Source organism: Octodon degus, unplaced genomic scaffold (assembly GCF_000260255.1).
Source record: "Octodon degus isolate 3935 unplaced genomic scaffold, OctDeg1.0 scaffold00146, whole genome shotgun sequence".
NCBI classification, from domain to species: domain Eukaryota; kingdom Metazoa; phylum Chordata; class Mammalia; order Rodentia; family Octodontidae; genus Octodon; species Octodon degus.
The window spans coordinates 2445092-2466642 of record NW_004524722.1 but is presented as its reverse complement, the minus strand read 5'-3'; the positions used below and the strand labels follow the sequence as shown (position 1 = coordinate 2466642).

Genomic DNA, 21551 nt, shown 5'->3' with positions numbered 1-21551 from the left:
AGATGCCAGGTCCGGTGAACAAGGGGCATAAGGGCACACCGTCGTGCTTCTCAGCACCTTTCCATTGGATGCCACTTGGCAACAGTTTTCATTGTTTTTTGTTTTTGGAGGTTTTTTTGTATCTTAGGGAAGGGTCGACAAGGTGTTCAGAGTCTCACTACCAGATCAGACTCATAGAGATCTGCCTGTTTCCAGCCTCCCAAGAGCTGGGATTACAGGCGTGCACCACCACGCCCAGTCTCAATCGCCCTCTCAGAGTGCCCCAGGGGTGGGGCCAGCCTGGCAGGCCTGGGAATTGAATCAATGTATTTTTGATCACACCTCATAAAGATACTCAGAAAACAACTTCTAGACCTGCTTATGACAGTGGCAAGAACAATAGGAGGTGTATGTTTGAAGCGAAGGAGACTTTTCAGTGGGATTAATTGCAACATGTCTTTTACTGTAGTAACTTTTTAATTTAAACATTGACTGTGCATTTCAATTCTACTGTGTATAGGGGAATATTACTTTGCCATAAAAAATAAAATCCTGTACACAGTACAACACAGATGTCCCTTGAGGACATTAGGCTAAGTGACTACACAAGCTAGTCACCAAAAGACACATTCTCCGTGATTCTAATTACATGAGGCACCTATAGTCATCAAACCAAGGGGTGTGGAGAGGTTGTTACCAGGAGTTGTGGTGGGTGGTGTTGTTTAATAGGCAGAGATTCGGTATAGAAGATGAAAGGGTTCTGGACACTGGTTACAAAACAATAGAAATGCAATCTAATACAATGAGCCACACACTCAGACACGGATGTTAGGATAGTAAATTTTATGTTATGTATATTTTACCACAATTAAATTTAAAAAGAAAAACATAAAGAGAAGCAAAAAAAAAAAAAAATGAGGAGGAAATAGAAGAGGTAAACATGGCCAAATCTTGACACTGTTGAATTTGGGTGATGGAATATGGCAGTTTATTGTGTTATTCTCTTTGGCATTGTGTGTGTTTGAAATATTCCACAATAAAATATTTTAATCTGCCCTGACCGCACCCCTTTTCAGCAACCCCACCCCTTCTCTGCATTGCTCCAAGCACATGTCCCTAAAGGGCCATCTGTGCTCCTTTGGCCAACTCCCACACACTGTCCTGCCCGGCCAGGCCAGTCGGGCCTCTGGCCCCACCTGTCCCTGGAAAGGGTCTTATCAGCTGGCACACCCACAGGGCTCTTCCACCTCACTGGGTCTGCACCCTGCCCTTCCCTCCCCCTTGAGCCTGCTCCTCCTCCCTGGCTGCTCCTCTGTCCTTGTGCTTCTCCTCTAGCCTCTACGTGTGCAGGCTGAGGGGCTCCGTCCTTGCCCCCACCATTGCTGTAGTTACATTTTCTGCCCACATCATCCCAGCCAGGTCCACGGCTTAAGAGACTCCTCACGCCTGTTGACTCCCCAGTACACGCCCAGTCCAGACACCCTCACCAGTGTCTGACTTAATACTCCAATACGGGCCTGACAGCCTCTGGGTCTCCCACCCCCTCAGCCATGCACATCACCCTCACCCTTATCCTGCTTATCTCAGAAACATCTCCACTGCCCCCTACACACACACATACCTGGTCAGTCAAACCAAAGCCTTGGGAGTCACCCCCGTTTTCCCTTGCTGCTCACTTACTCAGTCACCAACAAGTTCTGTTGCTTCTACCTTCCCAACCCCTCCAAAATCTGGCTACTTCTTAGGAGCTTCTGACTAGCTGCCCACCTCCCCTCTGCACCCCTCACTCCCCGCTTAACACTCAGCAGGAGTGAGCAACTCTCCGAGCCACCCCCTGGGTAGAGCTACCTCCCAGCCCAAACATATTGGTATCTCCTGACAGCCACACACAAGGTTGTGTGCTCACTCCTCACAACACTACACAGTGTCACATGTGCCAAGTTAGGTCACGTGCATCACACACTTGTGCACACTCTATGTCACACTCATTGCACACTCAGTCCCACCTTCAGGCATGTTCTTGGTCTCCTCACCACTCACTATCAAACCCATGAGGCATAAACTCAGGATCACACTAGTTACTGCACAAGGTCATTCACTCATGTTTATGCAGCGGATGACGTTCAGGATGTCACATCTTCCATGTACCCATCATCACCCTCAGTGTCATACACTTGTATTGTACCCGGATCACATATTCCGTGACTCACCTCCTTTCATATAGTACTCTATGATCACAGACATACACTTAGTATCATGTGCCACAAGCTCAGTGTCATGCATCCAATAGAACACCCACTGTCTCACAATCAGTGTTTCACATCATCCTTGACATCACACTGGATCCCAGAAGCCCTGCTCCCCCACACACTGGGCACAGCCACAGAGCTGTTGCCCCATGTCACGGCTGTTTCCTGTTGTTGTGCTCAGAGTCCTCAGCTCCTGCTTGTTCCTTCAAGGATTTCCTGTTGTCAGGGCTTGCTCACGCCTGGCCCAGGCTGGGATACAGAGCCCAAAGCCCCGGAGCCAGCCTGCAAAAACCCTGGGCTCCTCTGTCTCCCCCCGCATGCTGAGTGGGTACATGGGCTTTTTCTATCATCCCCCATTCGAGATGAAGCCCCAAATGCCTGGGCTAGTGCTGCCTCACTGGGATGGGCAGGGAAGGTGAAACCTGGGCCTTGCAAGGAATGCCCAGCCCTGTGCTTCCCAAGGAGAAAGCCTGCAAGATGCTGCCTACAGTGTCTGAACAATTTTGGACAAGGCCAGCAGGACATTGGGTGGAAACTGCTGGAAGCCTGAGGAAGGGCAAGTGGAAGAGTGTTAGAATTAGGGAAAATGTCCCAGAGAAAGCCACTCCAGAGGAAGGGCTGAGAGCTAGGAGACATGGAGGAAGAGGAAGAAAAGCATTCCAGGTAGGAGTGCCAGAGAGGGGCAAAGTCTTGGAGGTTGGAACTGGAGGAGACAAGGCTGACAGGGCTGAAGATCAGGACATGAGAAGACAGGTCAGTCTGAGGGATTTGGAGAAAACAGATTTCTGCCTCTCAGCCGGTGGCACTCGGATTGCTGCTCCAAGCATGGGCCTCGGGGCACACCCTTTTTCCTGGTCCTGCCTGTGGCCCCACAGATTGCCCCCCAGCCAGCCCACAGGAAGGACAGAAGGAGGCCTCGCACACGCTCCCCACACGGCCTGAGATAAATATTTCCCGGGAAACGGAACTTGTTCTCTCTGTGTTTACAGTTGAGGGCCAGGCAGGACAGCCGGGTGGGAGGAGAGGAGGGGCAGCAGAGGAGGGAGAGGCTGGCCAGAGCAGCCTTGTTCCCCAGCCCTTAGCATCTGGCTAGGCGCAGCCTTGAGCCCGCTGTGCTCCTCTGAAGTAGTCCCTGCCTCTCTCTGAGATCCCTCCCAGGTTGTCAAGGCCTGGATCTTTCAGGCCTCGGCCTATCTACAACCTGGCCTCTTCTCAGTTTGCGTTTCCTCTGAGTCCAAGTCCCACGGCTGGATGCATTCCCTTCAGAGTAGGCGTTTCTGATGACTGCATCTGTGATACCCTCTCTGTCTCATCCTAGCCAGTCAGGGGTAAGGACAGATGGATGGGAAGACAGACAGCCTGGAATGGTAGAAAAAACTGCCTCCCGGGCCCCAAGTCACTGCACGCCCCAGGCCTCTGCTGCCCAACAGGTGGGTACAGACATACGGCAGGGCCTCGGGGCCCCCATAGGTGCCAGGTGCGATGGTAAATTTGTTGGCAGCAGCTCCCATGGGGCCACAGAGCATCACAGAGGCCACTCACTGATGTGCAGAATCAGGAGAAACAAGCAGGGCTGACAGTAAGGAGCATTTGCTCTAGAATTTTAAACTCAGGGCTACAGAGTGCCACCTCCAGTCACCCTCCTAGCCTCACCCCAGTGCTCCCTTCCTGGGGACATGTGCCCTGGGACATGTGATGCTTTCTCCCATCAGCCTGGTGCAGGCTGGAAGCCGTCAACCACCTGCCACAACTCCCTCAGCTGGCCCTGATGAGTGCTACCCCACTCCTAGGCCTCTCACTCACCATGTGTGCCCTCAGCCTCAGCCCCAGTCCCTAGCTTTAGGCTTCTTTGGACCACAGCTCAACTGCAGCAGAGATTTACCGAGCTATGTTCTCAGAACTGAGCCAGACTCCTGTGGTCACCTCTGGGGCTGAGTCTCTGTTGCAGGCTCCTCTCTCTGCTATTCCCAGGCCTTGTTGCCTTTAACTGGTCCTGACAGGCCCATATGGACCTCTCTGACCTCCCAGAAAGTCTCTGAACTCACCAGCCCATGACCTTGACCCTCTCTGTCAGTTCTAAGGCTACCTCCTCCAGAATCTCCAAGACTGGTCTATCCAACATGAGACCCTACTCACTGCCATTCTCATTCATTGAAGAAGTCTTTACTGAGCACCTACTGCACACCAGATCTATGTTAGGCCCAGCTGGCGCCTATGAGAGGCACAGGCAACTCTGATTTTTACAATCATATGGGAAAGGATGGACAACCCACATAATCACATCAAGTACAGGTCACCAAATGTGAGCTCAGGGAAACTTGGGAGCTGTGAGCTACCCAAGAAAAGGAAGAGACTGACTCACTCTGAGGTGGAGGGAGCCACCTGAGAGGGCTTCACAGAGGAGACGACATTCAATCCAGGCTTTGAACAAAGAGTAGGTAAAGAAAAAAGAGAAAGCTGTTCCAGACAAAGAAATCAGTGTGAACAAGAGCCAGGAGGCCAAAGAATTGGTGGGGAGGGGAAGTGAGCAGGCCTAACAGGCTGAAGCACTGCTGGGGGTGGGCAGGAGGGGACCCAGTAAGCAGGGGAGCAACGCCATGCCAAGGGGTGTGGTCTCACTCATCTTCAGGCAGCAGTAGAGGAGTCAGGGCTGGGCTGCACCTTTGAGAGCTTGGTGTGGATACCAGTGCCCTTGCCCCAGCCTGCCTCTCTCCCGACCCATCCCAGTTGGGACCCCCAAGATCTCATCTGGACCCTGAGAACTGGTGCAGAGAGGGAGGACATTGATTGATATGCTCAGCTCATCAACTGTATCTGAGCCCAACTTCTGGAGGGTAATGATGCAGAAGCCTGGAATTCTGGGAAGGGGGCCCCCCAGCTTTGCTCAAAGAGGCCCTATCACCACCACCCAGCTGGCCAGTGGCCAGGAAGCCATCCCAAGAGAGTGTGCTGAACCCATGCCATTGGGTAGGAATGGTTTAGGGCAGTACTGCTCCTCTGGCTGCCACCCAGAAGGGCCAGGGGTACATGCCATGTTCGCAGACTTCCACTAGCCTTGGCCACGTCCCCTGGCATGCCCTGTCTCATGAGGTACACCCAAGTCCTGGCTCCAAGGATCAAATTCTGGAGGGAGAACAAAGGGGCCGCTCTCCAAGGACCTGCCATGCATCACACTCACCTTTGTAACTTCTTCCAGCACCACTGTGTGTTAATGCTCACAATCGTGATTCTGCCCTGTGGTGATGGAGGATCTCACCCTGCCTGCACATGACGAGACTGATACTTAGTCTAGCTAAGCACCTGGACCAAGGTCACCGTCCTGGGAAATGGAGAAGCTGGGACTTGAACCCATGCTTATGTGACCCTGGTTCATCCATTCTGTGAGGCAATTTGTATGCCCCATCTCCATATAACAAGGGTCCTCTGTAGGCTCCCCAGTCCCTCTCCTGCTTTCTCTCTAGCATCCTAGAGTCTGACCAATACCCTTGGGTCCCAGTTATCTCCAATCTTGTCCTTTGTGTTAAGGAGTCCCCGAGGACATCCCTTCTCTTCCCCAGCAGGGCTGAGCATGGGCAGGGAACTCAGGGTGAGGATGCTGACAGACCCAGAAATAGAGTGGATGCTGCCAGAGGTTGGGCAGACAACCAACTGTGTGATAGGTGTGAGGGTTGGGGCAGGACAGAGCTCAGAGCTGAGGTGCTCCTGGCCTGAGATTCTCAATCCCAGGGAGAAGGCAGTAGAGACCAGGCAAAAGAAAAGCTGAGAGAAAAGGGCTAACCTAGCACAAAGGGCTAACCCAGGAAGCTCTGCTGGAGAGGATGAGGTTGGTGGAGTAGCAAAGGGACAGAGCTTGAACTTGGAGGGAGCAGGGCCAATGGCCATGGATAAAGATCTGCGCAGAGGCTTAAACAAGAACCCCAGAACTTGCTTCTCTTCCTCTGGGCCCAGTTCTTCTACCCAGGAGAGCTTCAGCATCTCCAAATCTCCCTCCCCCCATGGCTTCCTGGGTGGGTGACAAATCTAGTCTTTTCTGGCAGGTGGCCGAGGCTGCTGAGACACTGCCGGCTCCCAAGAACACCATCTGTCCTGGCTCTGGGGGGAGCTCCCACCCCATGGGGAATGCCATTGGCAATAAATAAATTAATAATGACTCCTCAGGCCTTCCCTTCCCTGTCCCTCAGCCAGCTCCCAGGAGCAAGGCCTGGTCCCACTGGGAGGGACATTCTTGCCCTGCCTCCTTCCCACCTTACACAAAGGCAGGGAACAAGGGAGGTATCTGTGTTCTGCTCTGCCCTGGTTCACTCACCTCAGCCCTGCTAGGTCATAGCCTCCCCAAATGTAAGGTGAGAACCAGATAAGGGATTGTGGTGAAAATGCCTGGCTCCCCCCTCTCAGCAGGCCTGACCCCATGAGCTGACTCATAGGCCAGCACACATGCGTGCGCACACACACACACACACACACACACACACCATACACACTACATACATATACACACCCCACACATACCACATATACCATACACATACCACACATACACTACATACAAACATCACACACACACATACCACATATACCATACACATCACAACACAACACATACACCATACACACCACACATACACACATTACATACACAAACACACACATACCACACACACGCACATATACACACGTGCATGCATGCACATGCACATCATTTTCTTCCTCACTGAGCACAGAAGAGTCCTTCCAGGTACCCTAAAGACATAGCCAAGGGCCGGGGCTTGCACCCCTCCTATCAACAGAAGGGCACCGGCTGGGCCTATCGAAGGCACCCATCCAGGGCAGTGGGAACTCAGGTATGAAAAAAGCAAGTCCCCAGGGTTAAGGGCATACAGGGCAGAGAAGAGGCGCTAGCTAGACAGACATACAGTCACATGGTGGAGAAAACAGGGTGCTTGTGGCACACACAGTGGGTGACAGACAGCAGGACACCCCAGCATCCAACTGCCCGATGAGAGAGCTCAGAGGAGGCAGTGTGAGCCAGCTGGGTCTGGAGGTGGTGGAGGGCGGGAGGACACTCCAGAAGAGGGAGGCTAGAGCAGAGCCCAGAGGAATTGAGGAAGCTGGGGAGGAGAGGCCGGTAGGAGGAGCTCTGGAAAGGCAGGTGTGGATGAAGGGCAGCTATGTCCAAGCTGGGGGATCAGAGGGGGCTAGGGATGGGAACACGGAGAAATGGCGAACAGGAGAATGACAAAGTCCAGTCTGCATATCGGAAAGGCTTCTGGCAGCCTCGTGGAGGATGTGGGCCCATGAGAGGAGGCAGCCAGGAAATGCTGGGGAAGCTGAGGGGTGCAGGGCTCAGGAGGCAGCAGGACTGGAGACAGGACAGGAACTCAGGAAGTTCGCAGAGCAGGGAATCAACAGGGAGCTGTCAGTGAGAGTGGGCAGGATGAAAAAGGGGTCTGGAGTGACTACAAGTGAGTTGGTAGCAGGAGGCATTCTCAGGGGCCTGGGGCCAAGGTTGTGCATGTACAGAGTTGGGAGAGACGGGGTTGGTGTGAGGTGACCCTAGGCTGGAGGGACAGGGCTGGGATTCGGCTCCAGCCTCCCAGTCCTCCCAGGGGTGAAGGCAGCCCTCAGACTGGCCTCCAGCCCGCACCCCCACCCCCAAGCCCACCCACTCCTCCCTCCCATGAGCTCTCACCTCCAGTCGGTCGTCTCTACTCCCCAAGGGCTCTGGCTTCTGTGCAAGGGGGTCCTGGCTGGCTGCAGAGACAAGAAGGCCAGGGGCTGAGGCCTGCCAGGCCTTCTCCCCTTCTTCCCAGGCTGCCCTCCTGGAGGCTTCTCCCTGGGGAGTCTCACTGTACCCTGTTCTCTCCCTGCCCCCTCTTGCTCTCTGCTTCTTCCTGTGGCTCTATAGTGCTCATGTTCTTTCTTTCTGCCTAGGTCTCCTAAGGAATGGGAAAATGGAATCTTTACCTTGTACAGCCCCCTCCACTTTTGCTACTCTCCAAGAAAGTCCACCAGTCCTTTTTAAGCCTCAGTTTCCCCATCTATAAGATAGGATCTATAATGTCCACCTGGAATAGCCACTGAGCTTCTGCAGCGGGCAGGGCCTTGGTTCATAGACAATCAAGGAGGATTCCAGCCCTGGGGTGCTGGGATCCCGGAGAAGTATGATCTCATGGACCAGCTCCCACCTCTGCCTGGCACTGAGTACCCCTGGCCCCAACTATACCTCTCACCCACTTCTTCTCAGCAACTAGTCCCCAACTGTGGGCAGTGGAGATCTTGCCACAGGGCCTGGTTGATGCTCAGAAACCCACTACCCTGTTCTCTGGAAGCCCACCACCCAGCCCACTTCCAGAAAGCTCAGCTTCTTACATAGGCACTGCCCTGGGGCAGGCCATGGGCTCCTGCCCCTCCCCACCCTCACCATCAACATGCCCAGGATCGGACAGGCGGTGGGATATTCTGAGCCTGGCTTCGTTCCCGTCAGCTGCTGGCCGCCATGCCAGCCTGGCGCGGGTGCAGGGGCTGATTTGATTTGGCAGCTTCGGAAGCGTGTGGTGGGGACAGGGAGCGGGAGGGGGATGAGACACCCATCCCTGCTAGGAAATAAACAGCCTCAGGCACTCAGTGAGCTTCAGGGAGAGCACAGCCTGGCATGAGAAGGGGGCTTCGGAGTTTCCTGCTGGGTCACTCTCTTCTCACCCAGGCACTGGACACCTGCCCACCTGCAGGACTCTGTGGCTGTCTTTGGACGACCCAAGTGGTGACAGCACCGCACCTGGTGTGCGGATGCCTGTGGAGTGTCTGCGGCAGGGCATCTGGCTGTTTCACACATCCTCGTGTCTTGCTAAGTCTCCCTGCTTGGCTGTGTCTGCAGCTGGGCCTGACTGTCACCCTGGGTGACAGTGTGGGGTGATGACCTAGGAGTGGCCATCCCCCGAAGTGGCCATGGCAGTGTGGTGGACCTCTGCAGGGGGCTGGCTGCCCAATAGGGCATGACGAAGGCACTCATGTGCCTGACTACCGTCTGGCCCAGCGTGCACGGCTCTGCCCTCGTTGCTTCCCTCTGCGCGATGACCCCACTAACCTGGCTACGTCCGGCAGAGGAAATGATGAGGGCTGAGATAAGTGCCTGGCCCCTTTTGTCCACAAAGAGTGAGCCTTCTCTTCCTGGTATCTACACACTGCATTGCCCAGCAGCCCCTTCCTCCTGCCCCAGAGAAGAGGCCACGCTGGTTGCTGGTTATGCTTGATTCTCCAGCTGCCCCCGGGGCCTCTGGCCACTCCTGGAGAGGTCATTCCACAACACAGTACTGCCTGGGGCCACTAGGGTTCCAGCCTGTCCCTTCCTGGTTCACAGGAAGGGGGCTCAGCTAGGCCCTCACAGCTCCTCCACACCCACCCCATGCAGCCTCAGGGCTGACCACTCTTCCACCCTCTCGCACTATCGCACCCGCAAAGCTCAGTTCACACTCAGCCCCAGATGCGCTGGGAATCTGCACCAATGCCAGTTGCAGTTGGGACCCTGAGACTCTCCGACCTTTGGCCCATGGTCAGAGGAGCCAGGCTAGCTCCCTAAATAGGCCACTCACCTGCGACCGAGACACAAGGCAGGGAGATCAGGGTAGGGTGGAGTCTGCTTTGGGGAAGACGCAATATTTCATCTGTTACTGCCTTGCTATTGTCCTGCTGTCCTCTGGGGACTACAAACCTCTCCCCACCCAGGCTCAAGAAGCTGAACCCTCCTGAAGACACTGAAGGAGGGCTCCAGAACTGAGAGACAGACCACCCTGCCCTCAGGGTCATGAAGGAAGAACTAAGGCTCATAGAGCTCAGCTATCCCCAGAGAGCTAGTGGCATGGAAAAGACCAGTGGCAGGCCTGAGTGGCTTCCCAGAGGAGGCACAGGGAGGCTCCAAATGGTAGCCTCCAGACTGTGATTATGATTTCACCCAGAATTGTGTGTACTCAGGACATACTTGCAAATACCTGTGTGTCCATGTATACGTATGTATACACAGTCACAGAGGCTTGAACTCTGGGCTCAATCCTAAAAGCATGGTTTGCCCATGGTAAGAGTCAGCCAGGAAGTGGGAACAGTAAAGAGAGGGGTCTAGATGAAGAAATAGAAGGGACAGGAGCTCAGGGCTGGGAAAGGCTTGGGAAAGAAGCTTGCATGCTTCAGGAAATGCCTGAGCGCTCAGCCTCAGGCTGGTACTTGACATCAGATCTCAAACCCTGGACACTTGGTGCCAAGGGCAGGGTGTCATGGCCCAGGGGTAGAAGTGGTACAGCAATAAGCTCGTTCACAGCCTACTGTGTGGCTTGGGACAGGACTTTCCCCTCTGTGAGCAGTTTCCTCACCCAAAGAAAAGGGTTGGACTTAGTGACTTCTTAGGGTCCCTTCCAAGTCTATTTTTTAGAGAAAGACCTATATCCCAAAAGAACTAGAGACTGAGATGTCCAGAGATTGGGAGAGAGCCCAAGGCCTGGCAGAGATGACAGGGAGGGAGGATAGCAGGAGGAGAGGGTGGCAAGCTGGGCAGCTGGGGAGGGTCCTGGCTCCACTGCTATTCTGAGGAAAGGGAGAGGCTTCGGCAATAGGGAACACCGAGAATCAGGGAGAATCAGAATTCCAGGTCCTGCTGTGCAGAGTGTCCTACTAGTATCTATTCCCTCACATGCTCCAGAAGCCCTCAGATGAGTGCAGCCATGCTGGGCTTCTAAGGGCACAACTAGGAAGGATCTAGAACGCTAGACTCCTGCCCTGGAACTGGCCTGGGCCCTGAGGTGTGAGCTGGACCCAAGGGAGATCCTGAACAGCTGGGCTGGTCTTGTGCAAGGCTGGGGCTGAGGGCTTGGGACACAGGCAGCTAGGACCCATCAGCTCTTAAGCTCCTGACCCTCAGGGAGATAACAGGGTCTTCCCTCCCCAGTGGGTATGAAGGGGGCTCACAGGGGTGTTTTGGCTGTCCTGGCCTCTGTCCCTGTCTGAGCCTTTGGTCCTGGGCCCTCACAGGCAGACGTTTGTGCGTCTCCACGCCTGTGTCCAGGAAGTGCTCATGTCCTGTTTTCCCCTCAGGCCAGGCTGCTGGGGAAGTGGGGCAAGCAGGCCTCTCCTTCCTCTACCGTCCACACTTCTGCCCAGAGACTTTGGGGGCTGGGAAGAAATGGGCTCCTCTCTGTCAAAGTCTGAAATGATTGGGGAATGAGGTGAAGGATGGGGGGATGATTTCCCCAACCTGCAAGCATAGGGATATCTCTGGCATACACACATACCAGTTTTGTCATGGCAGGAGGGACTGTGTGGCTGGCTTGAAAGGGTCTTCTGGGTCTTCAGCAGCCTGTAATATCAGTGTGCCTCTCCCTCCTCCCCTCCCTCACTGGGATGGGGCTGGGGGCACCCACCACCTCAAGCAATCTGTCTCCATTGCTTCTTGTTATGTTTTTAATAACAGCATTGACATTAACAAGGCAGGTGGCTGCAGCTCTTCCCAGCAGCCCCATTTAGAATCACTGAATCATCAAATCATCAAATCCTAGAATCCTGGATGCTGCACAGAATGTCCGCGTGCATCTTCAGCTCCCGGCTTCTCAGCATCTTAAAGTCGCCGAATGTGAACCACACACCCACCCGGTCCTCGCTGTAAGCTGAAACTTGTGGATGGCTAGCATCATCTCAGGAAGAGCCCTGAACCAATAAGCCCAGATTCTCAAATCACACACAGCCCTCAGATACACTGAGTCTTGATTTCTCCTTTCACAAGTAAAGAAACACAGCTCATAAAATGGCCTTGGGCAAGATTACCAGAGCATAAGGACCCAGCAGTGCCCAACCCAGAGATGGCGAGATCCAACTCCAGAATGCCTGTGTTCCAGGAAATTCTCGAATTCTAGTGTTTGGGAAGGTGATGCCTGTCCTCCACTTGTCTACTTTCCCTTACAGTTCCCCAGTTCCCTCCTGCTTTCCGCATCCTGTCCTAGGTCCCCAAATAGAGGCATCCATGGATGGGGTGTCCAGGACCAATTCCCTCAAGCAAATGTTTTCCACTGGAACCACCAGCTGGAGGGGGCAGGCAAGCTCCTCAGAGAAGGGGCCCTGACAGCTCCTCTGGGAGAAGCTGAACAAGAGGGAAAGCCCTGGCCTCCAGGGCCACCACGTCAGAGGCAGTGGTTCCGATGGAACTGGATCCAAAGTCCAGGGAGGCAGCCGAGACCGACAATCTACATTAGAAGGATCATGTATGTTTAGCATTTTCATAAATTTACATGTCTCCTCATTTTAGAATTCTCATGCATTTGGGTATATGAATTTTATTAAGTATTACATTTCACAGATTGTTTTAATTTTTTATTTCAGAACACTCTTGGCTCGGGGCAGATGTTGAGTCTGCCATGGTATAGGTGAGGACATAGCCCAGAGCGGGGTCCAGCTCCCTGGAGCTCTGTTTATCCTCAAAGCTCATACGCTCCTGGGAGGCCTTTCCATGACAGGATTCTTAAGAGACAGGCCCAGGCTTTGCCCTTACACTTGTTCTCCCATTCTGCACCTCTCAGATGCCCAAAGAATCGAAGCAACAGCCTTCTCACCCCTCACCTTCGACTCTGCTGCTGCCCCTCTCCCACTTCCATCTTTCCATGTTCAGTCCCCTCCACTCCACTCTCAGCCCTTTCTCTGTCCAGACCCCAGCCTTATTCCCATCTTAGGGCCCAGGGAGCTACCTCACAAGCAGGCTTGGGCATTTCTTCTCTCCTTTTAATCTCTCCCTTAGCTCTGGTTCCCTTTGGAAAATGTCCGAAGTCCTTAATGTGGTTCATAAGTTCTTCACAATTTGGCCTGTGCCAGCCTCACTAGCTACATCTCTTATCTCCCTAGACCTCACTCTTCCCCCACTCCTTGCAGAATCCCACTGTCTTAGCTGCCTTGCAGTCCAGGATCCAGCTCCATGCACAGGACTGTGGAGTCAGGGGACACAGGCTGTCCTGTCCACGCTCTGCCACCAACTAACCATCAGAATCACTACCGCACCTCCTCTCTGTCCCGAACTTTCTATTGGCTCGTCCCTTAGCTTTCAGATTTGTTTTCTCTGGAAGCTTCCCCCTTGCCTTTCTTACCTTCTTTCCTACCCTAGGCTGAATTATGGGCCCAAGCTCTGTCCCACCATGACCGCTGAGTTTATCTGCATCATTGCCTTTTGTCTACGATCCATCCCCACCTCAGCCCTGGCGACCTAGGGCTGAGTTATTTGCCATAGGGTTGGTGGGTGTTGCTCAGACTTTAAAGAACTCCAAAATCCTCAGCTTGCTCACCTCTACCCACATATGGTGAACCCTCGGGTCACAACTGGCCTGATGTATGAACAGCCTGCGTTATAACTGTGATTTTAGATTTAACTTATGATCAAAGCCTTGAGTTATGCAAGCTACTTGTGCTTCCAGATGGTCTCAGATACAGAGGTAACCCTTAAAGAGTTCTGGTAGGAACATTACAACATCCTTTCCTGTGTAGGGTTAATTGAGAAATCCTGGGCCAATGTCTCTCTAAGGACTCTGCGATCTGCCTGTGTACACGAGGGAGACTTTGGAGGCTCTGTAGAGGAGCCTGAGCCTTCCACTGACAATCTGAGTTACAACCAGCCCTTGGGAACAAATTGAGCTCCTAAGTCAAGGGTCCACTGTAGCCACTGCTCACTAATGCCCACCTGTGAAGGACTGGCACTAAGTGGCATGCGATATGGACAGGAAGAGCAAGATGCTCAGAGGAGGTACAAACTGGAGTTTTCCTGGAAAAGGTACTTGGAGTTGGGAACAAGTTGCACAAAGTACCCAGTCCTGGGCCACCAGAGCAAGCCATGAGAGGGAGAACAGAGTCTGCAATGAGGGAGACTCATTGCCCCCTGGGCCCATGATAGTATCCCCCGGAGGGACTGGCCATATATTCAGAGAAGGCTTCTTAGAAGAAGGGCTATTTCCAGCTGTTAGGGGGAAAGAAGAAAGTAGAGTTGAGTAAGGCTAGAGAAAGTGGTGAGGGACAGGGACATGGAAAAGAAAGCTCTGTCTCTTCTTGTCCTTCCCTTGGGAGGTTGAGGTCAGGGAGGTGGGAGGGGGATGGAGAAGAAGGAGCAAAGAAGCCTGAGGAGAAATGGAGATAACATCAGTGCGGACACCACGGTCAGGGCTAGTATGGATGGCTAGGGCTGGCAGGGAGCAGCTCCCCAGCTGTGGCTGGGAAGCGTTTCCTGTCTCTTTGCCAGGGGGGTCATTAATAATCATTTACCCGCCACAGGCAGCACGGAGGCCATCCAGGGAGCAGCATGGTGCTGGGGCCAGAGCCCAGCCTAGCGGCCAGGAAAGCTGGGTAATGGCATGAGCTGTCACTTGCTGTGAGACCTGGACCAGCCGCCTGACCTCTCTCGGTCTCAGAATGCCAGCATAAAGAGAGTCTGGCCTGAAGAGGATGCTGCCTTAAATTCTTGTTCTGTGTTGTGCCTCAGTTTCCCTAGATGGTAGCTCCAGGGCTACCAGAGTTACAGAGTAGTTGTTATGGGCATCTAATGACAGATATGACTGTCTGGCCTACGCAAAGCTCAACCCAGGACACAGGGAAGGGGACAGGGAGACTCAGGCTCAGCCTCTAAGAGCTACCATCCTGGCAGGAGCCAGACTAACGGGCTGCACATGTGGGAGCCACACAGACCCAGGTAGTTTAAGCTGGAGAAAACATGGGAAGAAGAGGCCAGCTGCCTTGGGTCTGGAGTTGGGGCACACAGCGTGGCTGCACATAGAGGGTAGGAACTCTGTAAGACTAATTTGGTCACCACCATGGCCTAGTCACTTAGAACTGTCCCTGAGTGGCTGAGTGGGAGCTCCAGAATGCTTTTAGACAACTGCATGAGTTAAATGAGCTATCTGTGAAAAACCTTAGAAGTTGGAGAGAACTGCCTGAGATGATGGTAGTGAAGATGATGACCACAATGACAACAGTCTAGCCACAGAGCATAGATGGGTGAAGGTGACACAAAAGCTTGAACAGGGTGGGACTCCAGGGTGGTCATCCAAAGCTGGAGTGTGTGACTGAATGTCAAGGTCCCTTTGCTGGTTGGCCAGAATCCTTCCCAGCTCCAGGTTCAACCCTGCCCACCCTAGCACCCTTTAAGAACCAGCTCAACTTCCAGACGGTGATCCTGAAACCTGGGCCCCAGCACCTCGCCCTGAGCAACTGTGCCTGTCCCTATGCCTCCAGTCTCCAGAAATACTGGACTTATGCTCTCAAATACCATTTGGGAGGCTGCCCAGAGGGTTTCCCCATATTTTCCAGCTTCCCTGTGTTTGGCCTAGATCCTCAGCTGACTGGGATCTCCTCACCAGACTACAGGGTCCCCAAAGGTATGACCAAGTTTCCTCTTTCAGACAAGGATCTCTATGAGGCCAGGGACTATTTATCCATCCATTAGATGTAGAGTCAAGAAAAGCAGTAGACTGAGCTCTTCCTGGCTGTCTCCAGCCCAAAGAGCCCCCCCGCCGCAACCTCCCCCCCCCCAGAGACCACAGCTACCCAAAGAAGGGAAGAAAAGGAAGCACAGAAAAGGGGATGCGGAGCTGCTCAGCATCCTTGAATGGATATGAGCAAGAAAAGGCACTGAGCTACCACAGAATGAAGTTTGGAGTTGGCAGGCTTACCCAACTCGAAGCCCAATCCAGGCTGCTCTGGCACCAAGAGGCACCACCAGGAACACTCTCTAGCCCCACTGCCCGCCCTGGACTCGCTCTTCTTTGAAGTACCATGAGGTGGTAGTAAACACAGTGACCTTACTGACACGTGTCTCCTTTCCCGGCCCCCTCCCAACCCTGGCCCAAACACAAGACAGGCTAAGAGGCAAAGAACAAAGGTTCCTGGACTGTGACACTGTCTGCCGCCCGCCTGTCCAGCGCCTGCTCAGCAGGAAACCCAAAACAAAGGCTTTGGTCAAAGTGAGGAGGATAAAGGGCAAAGGGTAGGGGCAGCCCGATTGGGGGGGTGTGCAAGGGCATCTCTAGGGACCTTATTGGGAGGGAAGCAAGAACAGGATAGCAGCCAAGCCCTCCCTGCACACACACGTCACTCCACAAACATTTATAGGGCAGCTGCTGTCTTACACACACACACACACACACACACACCATAATAATGCCTTATTCCTCACACCACACACTTCATGCACACCCTCTCTTATCCCTGCTAGCATATTCTACAGCTTGTCACTGCCAGCTCACTGGACACACTCATCACACACACAAACAGCTCACGGCAAGGAAAGATCACAGAATCCACACCTCGCACTGAAAAGTCACACAGCTCACACACCCACACTTCACACCACACTCACACTCAATCTCCCACCATGCATCTCACATGCCACACACCTCCCCAACAGACACATGCACCCAAGTAAATTCAACACACGCACCACCCAGACATAGACACATGCAGACACACCCTGCATAGATAATGTGTACACCTAATGTCACATCAGAATGTCACATGTTTGTAGGCATACAAATCCCCTTTGAACAGAAAACCTTGCCTACACACAGCTTCCTCCTACCTACCCACACACACATTTGGTCAACCGGACACATCGGCCCTGGCTGCACCCCTTCCTGTCCAGAGTTTCACAACCACCACATGGACATGTGACACTCAGACACCAACACACAGGTCCTAATACATTTCCCAAGCAACAAACGCAAGATGTATCACACCGACTCTAACCCATCACTAGGCTACAAACAAAAACACAGCCTTCACCCCCTGCTCCTCTCTGACAAAGCATCTAGTAAAATCCATCAGGTCCCCACCACAGCTCTTCCTGGCTACACTCAACAGTCAATAACATACATGATCACATATATAATCCCCCATGAAAACTGCTCCTGCAACAACTCTATCCTACACTCACAGACACAACCGCATATACATAACACTCACACACCCTGCTACCACTTGACATCCACAACACTGCCTTGCTAGCCACACATGGGTGCGATGACACAAATTCACAATTCCCACATTCACCATGGCATAATCATCAATGGAACAGCACACGTGACATACACAGAACACATGCAACACATGCAGCCCAGCTCAAGCTACATACAAACACACATCCCAGACTCACACAGCCCTGGACTGCTCTTACCTCAGGTGACTAACCCTAGCTTGCCATCTGTTCCTCGCTCCCATCCTAACCCTCCAGGTGCCTCAGTCAAGACCGGGAAAGAAGGGACAATGGGGTAATAAGTTATGAATGTCAGTGCTCCACTATATGATCACCACTTGCCTCAGTTTCCCAGGCACCAGCCAAGAGCAGCATACCTTGTACTCAGGCCTACATCATGCCATTCATGCCAGAGAGCACGGGGAGGGATGAAAATGCAAGTGATACTGGCACTGTCCTCTAAACCTGTCTTCTCCTCATCCCAAAGCAGAAGCACACATAAGGGGAAGGGATGATCCTAGAGAGACCCTAGACCAAAGATAGAGACCTAGAGAAATTGCAGAGACAAATAGACTAAGAGAGGTAGGTATGCTGGGCAAAAGATCAAACCCAAGAGAGAGGCAGAAGGACAGAAAGAGAGAGAGCCTAAGAGTTGGGGAAAGACCCATGGTGAGACCTGGAAAATAAAGTAGAAGCACCACACCCGGGGAGAAAGGAGGAGGAGACCAAGAAAAGATAGAGGTCCTCTAAAGAGGAGAAGGGAGGAACCAGCACAACCTGTACAGGACAGGACTCCTGCAGAGGGGGAGGCAGGAGCCCAGGTGAGAAGAGGGGTTTGGACCTGGGGTACCATCTGGAATGAGGACTGGAGTCTGGTCTTTCAGTGGGAATCTTGATGGGGTGCAGCTGACACTGTGGAGGATCATGGTCTTGGGATGAGGCCCCAACTCTGATGTGGGGTCCTGCAGGCTATGGATTCAGGTGGTCTGGAAGGCTAGGGGCTATGTACAGTGGAGGTTCAGAGGTGTGTGTAGGGGTCCTCCACTCCTCAAGAGGATGGGGTTCCAGGCTTGAGCAGAGCTCACAAGCTGACCTGGGGGTCCACCCGGGATTGGGAGTTCAGGGCTTACAGTGTGGTTACTGATCCAAGCGTTATTCTATTCGGAGTCTAGGTTGGCATTTGCACTGTGAGCTGGGGGTTCAAGGGTTCCCTCAGCATACCAGCTGCAGTCCCAGTACAAGAATGGGCTTCAGAACTAGGGAGGGGTCCCCTCCCTGAGGAGAGGTCAGGAAGTTCAGAGCAAAGAAGACTTTGGAGCTGACCACCTGTCCGCAGTTGGACGGCTCTCGGGACACCCCGTTCTCCCTGTGCCCAACACCGGGGTGGGGGGGGGCCTACCTGAAGGTTGTCGGCGCATGGCTGCGGCGGTGGTGGCGGCGGAGGCTCGTCCGGCTTGAGGAAGACCTGCTGGCCCCGCCTGAGGAATTGGACAACAGCGATGAGGATGTGGTGCAGCACTAAGACCATGCTCACAGCCGCCCGCCCGCCCGCCGGCCCAGCCGCTGCGCTCGGTCAGCGCGTCCGCAACAGCCTCGCGGGTCCTCCGGAGCAGCGTCCGCCCCGGCCCCGCCCCCGCCGCCCGGCCCCGCCCCCGCCGCCCGGCCCCGCCCCGGCCCGCCCTCTCTCCCGCGGCGGTGGACCGCACCGCCCAGCCGTCGGATCTCGACCCACCAGACCCCCGCCAAATCCCTGTGGCCATCTGCCTCCCCTCCCGTCCTCTTCCAGCCTGTGCGCTCGGAAGACCCCGCTTGGGAGCCGGCTCTCACCTTCGCTCCCCTTCCCTTTCCCCAGAGCCACTCTTTTCACCATTTCTTGGGGGTCGCAGCTCTGAGCCCTGCGCCCTGTCTGACCACATCCTCTCCCCTCCACTTTGAGTCCTGTGGCCAGGCCAGAGCCAAAGCCCGAGACCGAGATCAGTGCAGTGGGGAGAGGGGGAGGATGGAGACGGAAGGGGCTGTGGACTCTGCACTGGAGCTCCGGGCTTGCTCTGCTCCCTCCTACGGAGGGAGAAGGATGGAGAAGTCTGGGAGAATTTTAGAGGTCGCTCCAAGCCGGACAAGCCCTGGGGCAGTAGCAAATCTGCGAAGGAGACACGTGCGCATAGACACACGCGGGCGCACCATTCCTAAGTGCAGAGTAGGTGCCCTGGGCCCCCAGGCCTGGCAGGCAGGGCTAGGCCGGCGTCCCGGAGGCCGAACAGGGTGCAAGCCCCAGGGTCATGCAGTCCGCAGTTCCACGGTGGGACCCGCGCGTCCGGAGCGCAGTTCTCCGCAGAGCGGCCTCCGCTCAGGCGCCTGCGGCAGCCGCGACACTCCTGCGCCCCCTGGTGTCTCATCGCGGGGGCGCAGCCCGGCCTCAGTTGTCAGCCTGAAGGGATGAAGGGATGGAGGTGGGGATGGTAGAGGAGTTGGTGCGCGGGTCAACTCTCTGCCTGAGCCAATCCGCTGCTAGTCCACGCTTGCAGTGAGAACCACTGAGGCGGTGGCAAGGGACTTGTCTGCACTGAAAGGTCTCACCCGGCTTTCGCCAACGACTTGCTGCATGACCCTGGTCAGATCCCTTCCCGACCTTTCTGAGCCTCAGTTTCTCCACCTTCCCCACAGGACTACCAGAAGCACCAAACCCAGAATGAGTCCCCTGAGAGCCCTCCTGGTGTTCTGACACGAATCCTATCAGTGCCTGGAATCCTATCGGTACATGGCGGGCCCCTCTCTGCAACTCCCTCTCCCCATCTTTGGAGGGTGACTCAGAGAGCCCCCAGTCTCCCAGCCTCCCCACCTCACTCAGTGATTCATCTGGGTCTTTTCTCCCTAGGGAGCAATTTCCTAGGCACTGAGTCACCAAGCTGGACACAGTCCCAGCACCTGGCACAGGCTCGGCAAAGTCCTGGCTGTCCCTGTAGTTCAGGGGGTGAACTCTACTCTAGAATTCTCTTACTTTTCTTTTAAACACCTGCAGTGGCTCCCTACCCCCAACACAATAAAGTGCAGACCTCTAGCCTCACATGCTGGACCTCCACAACTCAACTCTGCCTTTCGGGTTGCTGCTCTGGCCCATCCCCACCATCCTACATTTATTCTTGCTGCTGTCTTCAACTCAGTAGTGACTGGCACATCCTCACTGTGAGCCTCTGCTCTTGCATGCAATCCAGATGCCCTCTACATCCTTCCAGCCCACTTGTCGGCCCGGAGCCAGCGAACGGCTCACCTCCCCAGGAGGCTTCCCTGACACTGCCTTAGTTGTAATCTTTTGTGTCCTTCTTGGAAACGGTGCCTGAAGGCTCTGGTTTCCAAATTCAATGAATTTTACAGCATCTACCAAATAGAGCAAATTATCCTATTTATTAATTCTGTTGAGAACATTACATGGGCAAAGATATGTAAAGGTTCAAAAGAGCTATCGCTCTCTCTTTGGGACTCAATCCTCCTCTCTATAAAAGGGGCTGCCCAATGAAGGGCTATTGTAAAGACTAGGTCTAAAGCCCAGTGCAAGGTACAAAGCTCTTGGTAAGCACATGCAACCAGCTTTGGCTAGCCTTGGAAGATGCACGTGCCCAGGAAGTATCTGTTATGGTCATTGCCTGGAACTGCTTGCTCTGTAATGGAGGCCCCTGGAGCCCAGAATTAAACCTGGCCTGTGCAGCCATTTTCCGTGCTTCCTATTCTAGGCAGGGCCTGCACAGCTATTACGGCTTTTGCCTAGATGTCCCCCCAAAGCTTCATGTGGTCATAGGTGGGGGCCTTTTAGAGGTGTCTGGATCTAAAGAATGTGATGCTGGGACTAAGAGTGTGATTATTGATTCAGTCTGCTGATTGGTTTGGGGCCTATTCTATGCCCAGGAGCCTAGATTGAATATAAAAAGGGCAGCTACCTTGTCTTGCTACCTCTTGGCTTCCCTAAACTCCTCCACAAGGCCTATCTGCCATGCCACCCCGTCTTGGAGCCAGCCAATTAGGAACTGAAACCTCTACAGCTGTGAGCCAAAATAAACCTTTCCCTCTTTAACTTTGGATGTTGGGCATTCTGTCTCAGCAATGACAAAATAAGATAACAGCCTTCACTTCTTGAGAAGTTATTTCTTAAATCTTACTTAAGTTGCTCATACTGCAGCTCTATGGTTGGAGTCCCAAGTGTATGCTCTATGTCTCTCTCATCTCAGAGAGATTTTTTTGTGTGTGTCAGTTTTTCAGATTTACGAATTCCTTATACAGTTTGGGTCCCAGCTCTGTCATAGACTTGCTATGTGATTCTGGGAGGGCCACTCTATCTCTCAGGGCGTCAACTTTCC

At 53.8% G+C, this 21551-nt stretch overlaps 1 protein-coding gene across 2 annotated transcripts in view; it reads right to left on the bottom strand.

Moving 5' to 3' along the window:
• Pde2a (phosphodiesterase 2A) overlaps positions 1-18809 on the bottom strand; it is a 61765-nt gene extending 42956 nt beyond the window's left edge. The window contains exons 1-2 of one of the 2 annotated variants that reach the window (XM_023702052.1): positions 18602-18809; positions 7918-7979 (exon numbers count right to left, since the gene is read on the bottom strand). In XM_023702052.1, coding sequence (XP_023557820.1) covers positions 7918-7979; positions 18602-18620 — 81 coding nt within the window. In that variant the 5' untranslated portion in view covers positions 18621-18809. The remainder of the gene's footprint in view (positions 1-7917; positions 7980-18601) is intronic. The other variant, XM_023702051.1, reaches the window with a different exon arrangement.
• Positions 18810-21551: the final 2742 nt, after the last annotated feature.